The sequence below is a fragment of the Oncorhynchus keta genome, chromosome 34 (assembly GCF_023373465.1).
Source record: "Oncorhynchus keta strain PuntledgeMale-10-30-2019 chromosome 34, Oket_V2, whole genome shotgun sequence".
Lineage (NCBI taxonomy): Eukaryota > Metazoa > Chordata > Actinopteri > Salmoniformes > Salmonidae > Oncorhynchus > Oncorhynchus keta.
In genome coordinates this window covers 13,160,324-13,175,594 of record NC_068454.1, presented here as the reverse complement: position 1 = coordinate 13,175,594, position 15,271 = coordinate 13,160,324, and the positions used below count along the sequence as shown (strand labels likewise).

General features: G+C 44.0%; 1 protein-coding gene across 7 annotated transcripts in view; it reads right to left on the bottom strand.

The window, feature by feature from the left end:
- LOC118366598 (inositol polyphosphate-4-phosphatase type I A-like) overlaps positions 1-15,271 on the bottom strand; it is a 70,542-nt gene that overhangs the window by 40,613 nt on the left and 14,658 nt on the right. For 6 of the 7 annotated variants that reach the window (XM_052493193.1, XM_052493187.1, XM_052493192.1 and 3 more), the window contains exons 2-4: positions 10,686-10,985; positions 10,491-10,535; positions 5,738-5,856 (exon numbers count right to left, since the gene is read on the bottom strand). In XM_052493193.1, the coding sequence (XP_052349153.1) occupies positions 5,738-5,856; positions 10,491-10,535; positions 10,686-10,791 (270 nt within the window). In that variant the 5' untranslated portion in view covers positions 10,792-10,985. The remainder of the gene's footprint in view (positions 1-5,737; positions 5,857-10,490; positions 10,536-10,685; positions 10,986-15,271) is intronic. The other variant, XM_052493190.1, reaches the window with a different exon arrangement.

The following is a 15,271-nucleotide window of genomic DNA, read 5'->3' as shown; positions in this document are numbered from 1 at the left end:
TTTGGGTGGGTTAGTGTTTTCAGCCCTGTGTTTTGGGTTGGTCAGTGTTTTCCGCCCTGTGTTTTGGGTTGGTCAGTGTTTTCCGTCCTGTGTTTGGGTTGGTCAGTGTTTTCAGCCCTGTGTTTTGGGTTGGTCAGTGTTTTGGGTTGGTCAGTGTTTTCAGCCCTGTGTTTGGGGTTGGTCAGTGTTTTCAGCCCTGTGTTTGGGGTTGGTCAGTGTTTTTCGCCCTGTGTTTGGGGTTGGTCAGTGTTTTCCGTCCTGTGTTTGGGTTGGTCAGTGTTTTCAGCCCTGTGTTTTGGGTTGGTCAGTGTTTTGGGTTGGTCAGTGTTTTCAGCCCTGTGTTTGGGGTTGGTCAGTGTTTTCAGCCCTGTGTTTGGGGTTGGTCGGTGTTTTCAGCCCTGTGTTTGGGGTTGGTCAGTGTTTTCAGTCCTGTGTTTGGGGTTGGTCAGTGTTTTCAGCCCTGTGTTTGGGGTTGGTCAGTGTTTTCAGCCCTGTGTTTTGGGTGGGTTAGTGTTTTCAGCCCTGTGTTTTGGGTTGGTCAGTGTTTTCCGCCCTGTGTTTTGGGTTGGTCAGAGTTTTCCATCCTGTGTTTGGGGTTGGCCAGTGTTTTCAGCCTGTGTTTTGGGTTGGTCAGTGTTTTCAGCCCTGTGTTTTGGGTTGGTCAGTGTGTTCAGCCCTGTGTTTGGGGTTGGTCAGTGTTTTCAGCCCTGTGTTTGGGGTTGGTCAGTGTTTTCAGCCCTGTGTTTTGGGTTGGTCAGTGTTTTCAGCCCTGTGTTTTGGGTTGGTTAGTGTTTTCAGCCCTGTGTTTTGGGTTGGTCAGTGTTTTCCGCCCTGTGTTTTGGGTTGGTCAGTGTTTTCCGCCCTGTGTTTGGGGTTGGCCAGTGTTTTCAGCCCTGTGTTTTGGGTTGGTCAGTGTTTTCAGCCCTGTGTTTTGGGTTGGTCAGTGTGTTCAGCCCTGTGTTTGGGGTTGGTCAGTGTTTTCAGCCCTGTGGTTGGGGTTGGTCAGTGTTTTCAGCCCTGTGTTTTGGGTTGGTCAGTGTATTCAGCCCTGCGTTTTGGGTTGGTCAGTGTGTTCAGCCCTGTGTTTGGGGTTGGTCAGTGTTTTCAGCCCTGTGTTTGGGGTTGGTCAGTGTTTTCAGCCCTGTGTTTTGGGTTGGTCAGTGTTTTCCGTCCTGTGTTTTGGGTTGGTCAGTGTTTTCCGTCCTGTGTTTTGGGTTGGTCAGTGTGTTCAGCCCTGTGTTTGGGGTTGGTCAGTGTTTTTCGTCCTGTGTTTTGGGTTGGTCAGTGTTTTCAGCCCTGTGTTTTGGGTTGGTCAGTGTGTTCAGCCCTGTGTTTGGGGTTCGTCAGTGTTTTCAGCCCTGTGTTTTGGGTTGGTCAGTGTTTTCCGTCCTGTGTTTTGCGGTTGGTCAGTGTTTTCAGCCCTGTGTTTGGGGTTGGTCAGTGTTTTCAGCCCTGTGTTTGGGGTTGGTCAGTGTTTTCAGCCCTGTGTTTTGGGTTGGTCAGTGTTTTCCGTCCTGTGTTTTGGGTTGGTTAGTGTTTTCAGCCCTGTGTTTTGGGTTGGTCAGTGTTTTCAGCCCTGTGTTTTGGGTTGGTCAGTGTGTTCAGCCCTGTGTTTGGGGTTGGTCAGTGTTTTCAGCCCTGTGTTTTGGGTTGGTCAGTGTTTTCCGTCCTGTGTTTTGGGTTGGTCAGTGTTTTCCGTCCTGTGTTTTGGGTTGGTCAGTGTGTTCAGCCCTGTGTTTGGGGTTGGTCAGTGTTTTCCGTCCTGTGTTTTGGGTTGGTCAGTGTTTTCAGCCCTGTGTTTTGGGTTGGCCAGTGTTTTCCGTCCTGTGTTTTGGGTTGGTCAGTGTTTTCAGCCCTGTGTTTTGGGTTGGTCAGTGTGTTCAGCCCTGTGTTTGGGGTTGGTCAGTGTTTTCAGCCCTGTGTTTTGGGTTGGTCAGTGTTTTCCGTCCTGTGTTTTGGGTTGGTCAGTGTTTTCCGTCCTGTGTTTTGGGTTGGTCAGTGTGTTCAGCCCTGTGTTTGGGGTTGGTCAGTGTTTTCCGTCCTGTGTTTTGGGTTGGTCAGTGTTTTCAGCCCTGTGTTTTGGGTTGGCCAGTGTTTTCCGTCCTGTGTTTTGGGTTGGTCAGTGTTTTCAGCCCTGTGTTTTGGGTTGGTCAGTGTGTTCAGCCCTGTGTTTGGGGTTGGTCAGTGTTTTCAGCCCTGTGTTTTGGGTTGGTCAGTGTTTTCCGTCCTGTGTTTTTTTGGCATGACCATTTTGTGCCGGAATAAAGTGCATTTTTCCGTGAACCCTCTGCTCTCTGCACCTGATTCCTACCTTCCACTCCTAGTCATCCGTGACAATATTTTGTAATTTAGGTGAACTCTTTAAAATAGGAGTTCAAGAAAATCCTGCTTTTTCTCTCGGAGGGTTGGCCACTCCCAATCTATGTTTCCCAAGTGCTTCCCTTCCGGAGACACCTGAAACTTCAAGGAATACCTAGGATAGGGTAAGTAATCCTTCTCACCCCCCTAAAAAGATTTAGATGCACTATTGTAAAGTGGCTGTTCCACTGGATGTCATAAGGTGTATGCACCAATTTGTAAGTCGCTCTGGATAAGAGTGTCTGCTAAATGACTTAAATGTAATGTAAATGTATTCTTGTTATACCAATTCTCAAAATCACACAATTTTTTTTTTAATCGAATGAATATGAATATTCAGGGGGTTTACGAGTTGAAAAGCCTTGCCACCATCTAACTCTGCATAAGATATGATGCATTTATGAGTTGTGAGTCCCCCTACAATCTCTGCCAATACTCAAAAGTAAAACAATTACATGAGAGGCCTGGAGCATGTAATATCCCATGCTTATTTGTATGACTTATTCAAAACTGTCCATGAATGGCTACAAAAATACATAGCCTCATCGAATTCATTTTCAGTGACACAAATAGGCATATCAGATTTCAAATATGTGATTCCACTGGCAAAATTGGTAAGAAGTGGAACATTTTAATACGTGTGGGGATTAACAGTAGTGTTCTTGCTGACAAGCACAGTAATTACCCTACATTTTAGCCCATTGTTAAGAATGAGAACTGTTCCACTGATCAGACTAAATCAAGTAAATAGCCAATAAAATCTCCTGAAGACTAGATTGCATAAATCTGCTCCTACACTCTACCCAAATGATGTGTTATGTATTGTCCTACCTCTAGAATTAAACTTACACTTTTGGTTTCACAATCTGTTTGACAAAATTATTTTCATAGTTACACATCAGTTCACCCTACCAAACTTCCCTGTTAAAACAAACTGTAGATCTGTCTGCTACCGTTTCGTTGTCACAGCCAAAACGTCAATCACCAAATGAGGGACTAATGCAAGTGTGCATTAAATGGACTTTAGTACATGCTGTGAAAAGGCAGCATTCTGCAATAAGGACGGGAGTAACAGCAACCTCTTTTTGTTGACAACTTTGTAGATAAAACACGTCTCCAGTGCTGCTCTTTTTACAGTCTTTTGAACCTTTTCTTTACAACGTACATTCAATCCCCTTGATCCTTTACATAACTAGACCAATCACATGCTAGAATGTGTCGCAGTTCACAGTGCTGCGACAGGACAATGATAAAGGTGCAGCTCGTGATGTTAAATTGCAGGCGCAGATGCTCTGATTTCTAAATGATTTGGAGCTCAGTTGAAAAGTTATCACACTGACTATACAATGGAGTAATTAAACAAATAAATGCAGTACTTTTCAATGGGTGAGATATGAGGTGTGGCATGTGTATGTGAGAAGAGGGTCAAATGCGTGTCTCATGGCCAATGTGTGAGAATTGGCAGTGTTCATTGTGGTGTAAAGCAGTGTGGTTACATTATGGTTAGGTCAAATCAAATCAAATTTTATTTCAACGTGGTGAAGTGCGTGTTGGTTATGTTATGGTTAGGTCAATGTGGTAAAGAGCGTGTTGGTTATGTTATGGTTAGGTCAACGTGGTGAAGAGCGTGTTGGTTATGTTATGGTCAGGTCAACGTGGTGAAGAGCGTGTTGGTTACATTATGGTTAGGTCAACGTGGTGAAGAGTGTGTTGGTTATGTTATGGTTAGGTCAACGTGGTGAAGAGCGTGTTGGTTACATTATGGTTAGGTCAACGTGGTGAAGAGCGTGTTGGTTACATTATGGTTAGGTCAACGTGGTGAAGAGTGTGTTGGTTACGTTATGGTTAGGTCAACGTGGTGAAGAGTGTGTTGGTTATGTTATGGTTAGGTCAACGTGGTGAAGAGTGTGTTGGTTATGTTATGGTTAGGTCAACGTGGTGAAGAGCGTGTTGGTTACATTATGGTTGGTTAGGTCAACGTGGTGAAGAGTGTGTTGGTTACATTATGGTTAGGTCAACGTGGTGAAGAGCGTGTTGGTTATGTTATGGTTAGGTCAACGTGGTGAAGAGCGTGTTGGTTATGTTATGGTTAGGTCAACGTGGTGAAGGGCGTGTTGGTTATGTTATGGTTAGGTCAACGTGGTGAAGAGCGTGTTGGTTACATTATGGTTAGGTCAACGTGGTGAAGAGCGTGTTGGAAGACGTTATGGTTAGGTCAACGTGGTGAAGAGCGTGTTGGTTACATTATGGTTAGGTCAACGTGGTGAAGAGCGTGTTGGTTACGTTATGGTTAGGTCAACGTGGTGAAGAGCGTGTTGGTTACATTATGGTTAGGTCAACGTGGTGAAGAGCGTGTTGGTTACGTTATGGTTAGGTCAACGTGGTGAAGAGTGTGTTGATTATGTTATGGTTAGGTCAACGTGGTGAAGAGTGTGTTGGTTACGTTATGGTTAGGTCAACGTGGTAAAGAGCGTGTTGGTTACGTTATGGTTAGGTCAACGTGGTGAAGAGTGTGTTGGTTACGTTATGGTTAGGTCAACGTGGTGAAGAGCGTGTTGGTTATGTTATGGTTAGGTCAACGTGGTAAAGAGCGTGTTGGTTATGTTATGGTTAGGTCAACGTGGTGAAGAGCGTGTTGGTTATGTTATGGTTAGGTCAACGTGGTGAAGAGCGTGTTGGTTACGTTATGGTTAGGTCAACGTGGTGAAGAGTGTGTTGGTTATGTTATGGTTAGGTCAACGTGGTGAAGAGCGTGTTGGTTATGTTATGGTCAGGTCAACGTGGTGAAGAGCGTGTTGGTTATGTTATGGTTAGGTCAACGTGGTGAAGAGTGTGTTGGTTATGTTATGGTTAGGTCAACGTGGTGAAGAGCGTGTTGGTTATGTTATGGTTAGGTCAACGTGGTAAAGAGCGTGTTGGTTATGTTATGGTTAGGTCAACGTGGTGAAGAGCGTGTTGGTTATGTTATGGTTAGGTCAACGTGGTGAAGAGCGTGTTGGTTACGTTATGGTTAGGTCAACGTGGTGAAGAGCGTGTTGGTTATGTTATGGTTAGGTCAACGATGTGTAGAGATTTATGGTTATGTTATGTGTAGGTCAACGTGGTGTAGAGATTTGTGGTTATGTTATGGTTAGGTCAACGTGGTGAAGAGCGTGTTGGTTATGTTATGGTTAGGTCAACGATGTGTAGAGATTTATGGTTATGTTATGTGTAGGTCAACGTGGTGTAGAGATTTGTGGTTATGTTATGGTTAGGTCAACGTGGTGTAAAGCAGTGTGGTTACTTTATGGTTAGGTCAAGGTGGTGAAGAGTGTGTTGGTTATGTTATGGTTAGGTCAATGTTAGTTACATTTGGGAGGTCAAAGTGGTGTGGTCCTACCTCTATGATCTCTGTCTGAGCGTGTTTGGTCCAGAAGGCTTGGGGAGGAGTTGTACAGCTGACCGCCACAAAGCTGATTGGCTTACGCTCAAACGCTTGTGTGACCAGTTCACTGCAGGCTGGGAATACAACAGAGGAAATGAACATTGATGGCACAATGTTGAGAGATGGAGCTGGGGTAACCACTATTAAATTCATAGACAGAGCAATACAACTTTAGAGTTTGTGTTATGATAGGAAAGATAGTTGTACTAACCTCAGAAGTAATTAATAAGTTACACTCTTCAATAATCAATGGGTGTGTACCGTGCATTTCGAAAGTTTTCAGACCCCTTGACTTTTTCCACATTTTATTACTTTACAGGCTTATTAAAAAATGTGTTAAGTAGATTTTTCCCCTCATCAATCTACACACAATACCCCATAATGACAAAGCAAAAACAGGTTTTAGAAATGTTTGCAAATGTATTTATTCTTAAAAACAGAAATATTTACATAAGTCTTCAGACCCTTTACTCAGTACTTTCTTGAAGCACCGTTGGCAGCAATTACAGCATCAAGTCTTCTTGGGTATGACACTACAAGCTTGGCACACCTGTATTTGGGGAGTTTCTCCAATTCTTCTCTGCAGATCCTCTCAAGCTCTGTCAGGTTGGATGGGGAGAGTCACTGCACAGGTCAGGTCTCTCCAGAGATGTTCATCTGATTCAAGTCCGGGCTCTGACTGGGCCACTCATTCAGAGACTTGTCCCGAAGCCACTCCTCCAATGTTCTGGCTATATGGTTAGGGTCATTGTTCTGTTGGAAGGTGAATCTTCACCCCAGTCTGAGGTCTTGAGTGCGTTTTCATATTATTTTTAATTGAACCTTTATTTAACTAGGCATGTCAGTTAAGAACAAATTCTTATTTACAATGACTGCCTCCCGGGCAACATTTGGTTAACTGCCTTGGTCAGGGGCAGAACGACACATTTTGACCATGTCCAGCTCGGGGATTCGATCCAGCAACCTTAGGTCATCGTGGTGTAGATCATGTTGGTTACGTTATGGTTAGGTCAACATGGTGTAGAGCGTTATGGTTACGTAATGGTTAGGTCAACATGGTGTAGAGCGTTATGGTTACGTTATGGTTAGGTCAACATGGTGTAGAGCGTTATGGTTACGTAATGGTTAGGTCAACATGGTGTAGAGCGTTATGGTTAGGTCAACATGGTGTAGAGCGTTATGGTTAGGTCAACATGGTGTAGAGCGTTATGGTTATGTTATGGTTAGGTCAACATGGTGTAGAGTGTTATGGTTAGGTCAACATGGTGTAGAGCGTTATGGTTAGGTCAACATGGTGTAGAGTGTTATGGTTAGGTCAACATGGTGTAGAGTGTTATGGTTAGGTCAACATGGTGTAGAGTGTTATGGTTAGGTCAACATGGTGTAGAGTGTTATGGTTAGGTCAACATGGTGTAGAGCGTTATGGTTAGGTCAACATGGTGTAGAGTGTTATGGTTAGGTCAACATGGTGTAGAGTGTTATGGTTAGGTCAACATGGTGTAGAGTGTTATGGTTAGGTCAACATGGTGTAGAGTGTTATGGTTAGGTCAACATGGTGTAGAGTGTTATGGTTAGGTCAACATGGGGTAGAGTGTTATGGTTTGGTCAACATGGTGTAGAGCGTTATGGTTAGGTCAACATGGTGTAGAGCGTTATGGTTAGGTCAACATGGTGTAGAGTGTTATGGTTAGGTCAACATGGTGTAGAGTGTTATGGTTACGTTATGGTTAGGTCAACATGGTGTAGAGCGTTATGGTTACGTTATGGTTAGGTCAACATGGTGTAGAGTGTTATGGTTACGTTATGGTTAGGTCAACATGGTGTAGAGTGTTATGGTTACGTTATGGTTAGGTCAACATGGTGTAGAGTGTTATGGTTACGTTATGGTTAGGTCAACATGGTGTAGAGCGTTATGGTTACGTTATGGTTAGGTCAACATGGTGTAGAGTGTTATGGTTAGGTCAACATGGTGTAGAGCGTTATGGTTAGGTCAACATGGTGTAGAGTGTTATGGTTAGGTCAACATGGTGTAGAGTGTTATGGTTAGGTCAACATGGTGTAGAGTGTTATGGTTAGGTCAACATGGTGTAGAGTGTTATGGTTAGGTCAACATGGGGTAGAGCGTTATGGTTAGGTCAACATGATGTAGAGTGTTATGGTTAGGTCAACATGGGGTAGAGTGTTATGGTTAGGTCAACATGGTGTAGAGTGTTATGGTTAGGTCAACATGATGTAGAGTGTTATGGTTAGGTCAACATGGTGTAGAGTGTTATGGTTAGGTCAACATGATGTAGAGTGTTATGGTTAGGTCAACATGGTGTAGAGTGTTATGGTTAGGTCAACATGGGGTAGAGTGTTATGGTTAGGTCAACATGATGTAGAGTGTTATGGTTAGGTCAACATGATGTAGAGCGTTATGGTTAGGTCAACATGGTGTAGAGTGTTATGGTTAGGTCAACATGGTGTAGAGCGTTATGGTTAGGTCAACATGGTGTAGAGCGTTATGGTTAGGTCAACATGGTGTAGAGCGTTATGGTTATGTTATGGTTAGGTCAACATGGTGTAGAGTGTTATGGTTAGGTCAACATGGTGTAGAGCGTTATGGTTAGGTCAACATGGTGTAGAGCGTTATGGTTAGGTCAACATGGTGTAGAGTGTTATGGTTAGGTCAACATGGTGTAGAGTGTTATGGTTAGGTCAACATGATGTAGAGCGTTATGGTTAGGTCAACATGGTGTAGAGCGTTATGGTTAGGTCAACATGGTGTAGAGCGTTATGGTTAGGTCAACATGATGTAGAGCGTTATGGTTAGGTCAACATGGTGTAGAGTGTTATGGTTAGGTCAACATGGTGTAGAGTGTTATGGTTAGGTCAACATGGTGTAGAGCGTTATGGTTAGGTCAACATGTAGAGTGTTATGGTTAGGTCAACATGGTGTAGAGCGTTATGGTTAGGTCAACATGTAGAGTGTTATGGTTAGGTCAACATGGTGTAGAGCGTTATGGTTAGGTCAACATGTAGAGTGTTATGGTTAGGTCAACATGGTGTAGAGTGTTATGGTTAGGTCAACATGTAGAGTGTTATGGTTAGGTCAACATGATGTAGAGCGTTATGGTTAGGTCAACATGTAGAGTGTTATGGTTAGGTCAACATGGTGTAGAGCGTTATGGTTAGGTCAACATGTAGAGTGTTATGGTTAGGTCAACATGGTGTAGAGTGTTATGGTTAGGTCAACATGTAGAGTGTTATGGTTAGGTCAACATGATGTAGAGCGTTATGGTTAGGTCAACATGTAGAGTGTTATGGTTAGGTCAACATGTAGAGTGTTATGGTTAGGTCAACATGATGTAGAGCGTTATGGTTAGGTCAACATGGTGTAGAGCGTTATGGTTAGGTCAACATGGTGTAGAGTGTTATGGTTAGGTCAACATGGTGTAGAGTGTTATGGTTAGGTCAACATGGTGTAGAGCGTTATGGTTAGGTCAACATGGTGTAGAGCGTTATGGTTAGGTCAACATGGTGTAGAGCGTTATGGTTAGGTCAACATGGTGTAGAGTGTTATGGTTAGGTCAACATGATGTAGAGCGTTATGGTTAGGTCAACATGGTGTAGAGTGTTATGGTTAGGTCAACATGGTGTAGAGCGTTATGGTTAGGTCAACATGGTGTAGAGTGTTATGGTTAGGTCAACATGGTGTAGAGTGTTATGGTTAGGTCAACATGATGTAGAGCGTTATGGTTAGGTCAACATGGTGTAGAGCGTTATGGTTAGGTCAACATGGTGTAGAGCGTTATGGTTAGGTCAACATGGTGTAGAGCGTTATGGTTACGTTATGGTTAGGTCAACATGGTGTAGAGCGTAATGGTTACGTTATGGTTAGGTCAACATGGTGTAGAGCGTTATGGTTAGGTCAACATGGTGTAGAGCGTTATGGTTAGGTCAACATGGTGTAGAGTGTTATGGTCCCACCCACCAGTCCCCACCGCTGAAAAACATCCTGCATGATCCAGCATGATGCTGCTACCACCATGCTTCACCGTAGGGATGGTGCCAGGTTTCCTTCAGACTAATCGTTAGGTTCCTTTTGGCAAACTCCACGAGTGCTGTTATGTGCCATTTACTGAGGACTGGCTTCCGTCTGGCCACTCTACCATAAAGGCCTGATTGGTGGATTGCTGCAGAAATGGTTGTTCTTCTGGAAGGTTCTCCCATCGCCAGAGAGGAATTCTGGAGCTCTGTCAGAGTGACCATCGGATTCTTGGTCACCTCCCTGACCAATGCCCTTCTCCCGTGATTGCTCAGTTTGGCCGGGCGGCCAGCTCGAGGAAGTGTCTTGGTGGTTCCAAACATCTTCCATTTAAGAATGATGGAGGCCCCTCTGTTCTCCAGTCAGGTTGTTGAAACATCTCAAGGATGATCAATGGAAACAGGATGCACCTGAGATCAATTTCGAGTCTCATAGCAAACGGTCTGAATACTTATGTCAATAAGGTATTTCTGTTTTTAATGTTTAATAAATGTGCTAACATTTCTAAAAACCTGTTTTCACTTTGTCATTGTGGGCTATTGTGTGTAGATTTTATAATAAGGCTGTAACCTAACAAAATGTGGAAAAAGTCAAGGGGTTTGAAAACGTTCTGAATGCACTGTATATATCAAAGACAATTGAATAGCAGTGAGAAGTTGACTTCAGCATCGCCACACTCACCCAGGCTGAACTCCAACACCGGTTCATCTGGGTCCTGACTGTTACCTACAACAACACAGAGAAACGGTTTCTTTACTACAGCTACAGTGACTAACAAGGCAAGATTATGCACATGCATATTTTGACAGCCTGCATCAACTCAGTGGGCAATAAGAAATAGTCTAACTACAGTAACTATAGTAAACGGACCCTTACCTGCCAGTGTCAGCCCCATCATCTCAGCAGAGTGGTCAAAGGTGTTAGCCCGGTATACGGACCATGGCCGGTGACGCGGGCTAACCTTCCCCTTCCCCGACATCATGGCTTGAGGGTCAGGGGTTAGGGGTCTGAGGGGTTGGAGAAGAGGATTCTGGGTAAGGGGTGGAGGGGGTTAAGAACAGACACCACACGCCCTCCTCACACAAACACTGTCTTCAGATCAGATCCCTGTGTGTGTGTTGGAATGATCATTTCCTGTGTGACGGTCTCTTCCTCTCTGGTCTCTTAGCGATGGAGCTGGAGGAAAAGAGAGATAATGACAACAAAGGTATTAGCCACCGTCACCATAGAAACAGAATGGTTGGAGTGGATGGTGGACACACACTTCACCTGATCATTATTTGTTATCTACGTGACCCTTCCCACTCTGCTGAATCAAGGTGAGGCACATGAACTGTCGCTAAACAGTGTCATGAGTAGCACAATGTCACCACAACACAGCCGCCCCTCTTATGTACTATTCAGCTCAATCCTACATCTACATCTGTACTTTAAAGTAGTTTTACATCTATACTTTAGAGTAGTCTGAAATCTATACTTTAAAGTAGTCTTACATCTATACTTTAGAGTAGTCTTAAATCTATACTTTAAAGTAGTCTTACATCTATACTTTAGAGTAGTCTTAAATCTATACTTTAGAGTAGTCTTAAATCTATACTTTAAAGTTTGCTTTCTATTCTGGCCTCAGAGTCGGTGCTCCTCTATAATCGTTGTTCCTGATTCCTAACAACCTATTGAAATATTCAACAGCTCGGAAACTTTCATGAAGTGATGGGCGAGCTGAGAGGGAAAACTCCAAGCTTCAGGGCCCAGAGGGACACTATGCTCCAGGGAATGTGTGTGAAGTTCTAGGAATCTTTGGGTTTTCGGAAAAGAAAGCATCTGACAACAGTGAGTGATTGGTGGAAGAGGAGAAACACAATGATGGAGAAACTCTGTAATTGTCTGTGCCCTGTGGTGGCTGATTTCTATTCTCTGTCTGTAAAAGTGCTAACACATGCAGTGTGAAGAGGCTGAGTTAGGGGAAATGTGACTTTCCACACAGCTGCAGGGAGCCAAGAGACAGACGGAGAGGAAGAGACAGAGCGTGAGAGAGAAGAAAAGGCAATCTACACTTCATCTTTTGTGTCATAGAACTAATGCTGTCTAATTCTCATTACACGTCGTCCACTGGAGGTTGGTGGCACCTTCATTTGGGAGGACGGGCTCATGGTAATGACAGGAGTGGAATCAGTGGAATGGTATCAAATACATGGTTTCCACATGTTTGATGCCATTCCATTTGCTCCGTTCCAGACATTACTATGAGCCGTCCTCCCCTCAGCAGCCTCCTGTGGCATAGTGTTTTGCCCAGCAACAGTTTACAGAAAAAGATACTACAACACACACACACACATGCATAACCACACATGCAAACAGGCACCCATCCCAGTCTGTCCCGGCCAGAGAGAACACCTGCTACACACAACACGAAAAGCAGGCCAAGCTCCCAGAATCCTTTGCTCCTTCCTTCCTCCCAGCATATTCTAAAAGATTGGATGGGTCCCGGAAGTAATCACAGATCCTCTGACATGACTGAATAGGTGAAAGAAATTATTTAGCTTTTACTCCTTTCACTCCTTGTTTATCATCAGATCAGTGAGTACTTCAAGGAAGTACTGGAACAAGAACAAAATGTCTCAAGCAGGCTTCAAGCAGGCTAACAAATACATGCTCAAGAAAACCCATTCATTGTGTATCTGTGTGCCACTGTTGCAGTATTTGCAACAAGGGTTGTTACCAGAGGAAATACATGACATTGTCTTTACAAGTTCCTTATCTGAATGTTACATGGTATAAGAAGTCTGTATGAACACGAATCTCACGCCGTTCTCTCACCTCTGCTCAGTGTTTCCACACCTCTATATAAAGAGGCATTACACCAGAAAAACAACCCAGCCTTGATCCTGATTTGATAGGCTGTGTCTTATCGCTCCCACTCGGCCACTAGCTGACTGGCTATGAGTCATGTTCTCTGCGTCACAATCCTACAGCCACACAATACATAACATCCTATGTCTAAGTGAATGTGTTTGAATTAAAAGTAAACCCTTTATGACCATTGCGACTCAAAGAACACTTAATTTATTCACTGCAGGTGGTGTCAATTAACCCCACTAGAATCAACACTCAGATATAACATTCAGAAGACTTTGTACCTCAACACCCCCTGACTGTAACTCTCCTTTAATATTAAAGAGAACAAGGGGTAAGAGTAGGTTTCAGTTCTCATATTTTAAAAATAAAAGTATGTTTCAAAGCAACATAATCATGTGTGTCTGTGTGTATTCTCTGACATAAACACAATAACGCACACACTGAACATGTTTAGAGAGACTGTGTCAGGTTCTGATCTGAGTACAATGCCAAATGTACATATTTTCTTCTAATCTGAATGTGTCACAGGGAGAGAGGGGGGAGACAGAGAAAGATAGAGAGAAAGAGAGACAGAGCAAGAGAGAGATTGCGAGAGAGGAGGGGAAAAAGAAAAAGAGAAATAGAGATAGAGAGAGAGACAGAATGGAAGAAAGAGAGAGAGAAAGAGATAGAGAGAGAAATAGAGAGAGAGAGAGAGAGACAGAATGGAAGAAAGAGAGAGAGAAAGAGATAGAGAGAGAAATAGAGAGAGAGCGAGAGAGAGGGGGGAAGAAAGAGAGAGAGAGAAAGAGAGAGAGAGCGAGAGAGAGAGAGAGAGAGAAGAGAGAGAGAGCGGGAGAGAGAGAGAGAGAGAGAGAGAGAGGTAGAGAGAGAGAGAGAGAGAGAGAGAGAGAGAGAGAGAGAGAGAGAGAGAGAGAGAGAAAGAGAGAGAGAGGGGGAAGAAAGAGAGAGAGAGAAAGAGAGAGCGAGAGAGAGGGGAAGAAAGAGGGAGAGAGAAAGAGAGAGAGCGAGAGAGGGAAAGAAAAGAGAGAGAGAGAGAGAGAGAGAGAGAGAGAGAGAGAGAGAGAGAGAGAGAGAGAGTGAGAGAGAGGGAAGAAAGAGAGAGAGAGAGAGAAAGAGAAAGAGAGAGAGAAGGGAAGAAAGAGAGAGAGAGAGAAGAGAGAGAGAGAGCGAGAGAGAGAGGGGAAGAAAGAGGGAGAGAGAGAAAAGAGAGAGAGAGCGAGAGAGAGAGGGGAAGAAAGAGAGAGAGAGAGAGAGAGAGAGAGAGAGAGAGAGAGAGAGAGAGAGAGAGGTACACTGTTGCATCTCGACACAACTGAATGAAAACAGGAAACTCAATCTGTCGCTCTGCCCAACTGTCAAACCCACACGTACAGCCATGTCCTCCTGGTCACAGACTGGGGGAATTATGACACTCTCTCTCTCTCTCTCTCTCTCTCTCTCTCTCTCTCTCTCTCTCTCTCTCTCTCCCTTCCCCTTTTGACCTGAAAGTGGTTTTCAAGCCAGAAGAGTCCTCAAATGCCCCTCATTCGTTTGGCTCAATGCATAAACCTGTATATTCATATCAGTTTCAAAACAACTCAGTTTGCTTCTCTCTCTCTCTCTCTCTCTCTCTCTCTCTCTCTCTCTCTCTCTCTCTCTCTCTCTCTGTCTTGCAAAACGATTCTCCACTCCAGTGAAGGCTGCTGCGGGGAGGACGGCTCATAATAATGAGCGGAATGGAGTGAATGGAATGGTATCAAAAACCTGGTTTTCCCACTCAGCAGCCTCTACTGCCCCAGTCTCTCTTTTGTGCAGCATCTTTTAAAATTGTATTTTTATTTCACCTTTATTTAACCAGGTAGGCTAGTTGAGAACAAGTTCTCATTTGCAACTGCGACCTGGCCAAGATAAAGTATAGCAGTGTGAACAGACAACACAGAGTTACACATGGAGTAAACAATTAACTAGTCAATAACACAGTAGAAAAAAAGGGGAGTCTATATACAATGTGTGCAAAAGGCATGAGGAGGTAGGCGAATAATTACAATATTGCAGATTAACACTGGAGTGATAAATGATCAGATGATCATGTACAGGTAGAGATATTGGTGTGCAAAAGAGCAGAAAAGTAAATAAATAAAAACTGTGGGGATGAGGTAGGTGAAAATGGGTGGGCTATTTACCAATAGACTATGTACAGCTGCAGCGATCGGTTAGCTGCTCAGATAGCTGATGTTTGAAGTTGGTGAGGGAGATAAAAGTCTCCAACTTCAGCGATTTTTGCAATTCGTTCCAGTCACAGGCAGCAGAGTACTGGAACGAAAGGCGGCCGAATGAGGTGTTGGCTTGAGGGATGATCAGTGAGATACACCTGCTGGATCGCGTGCTACGGATGGGTGTTGCCATCGTGACCAGTGAACTGAGATAAGGCGGAGCTTTACCTAGCATGGCCTTGTAGATGACCTGGAGCCAGTGGGTCTGGCGACGAATATGTAGCGAGGGCCAGCCGACTAGAGCATACAAGTCGCAGTGGTGGGTAGTATAAGGGGCTTTAGTGACAAAACGGATGGCACTGTGATAAACTGCATCCAGTTTGCTGAGTAGAGTGTTGGAAGCAATTTTGT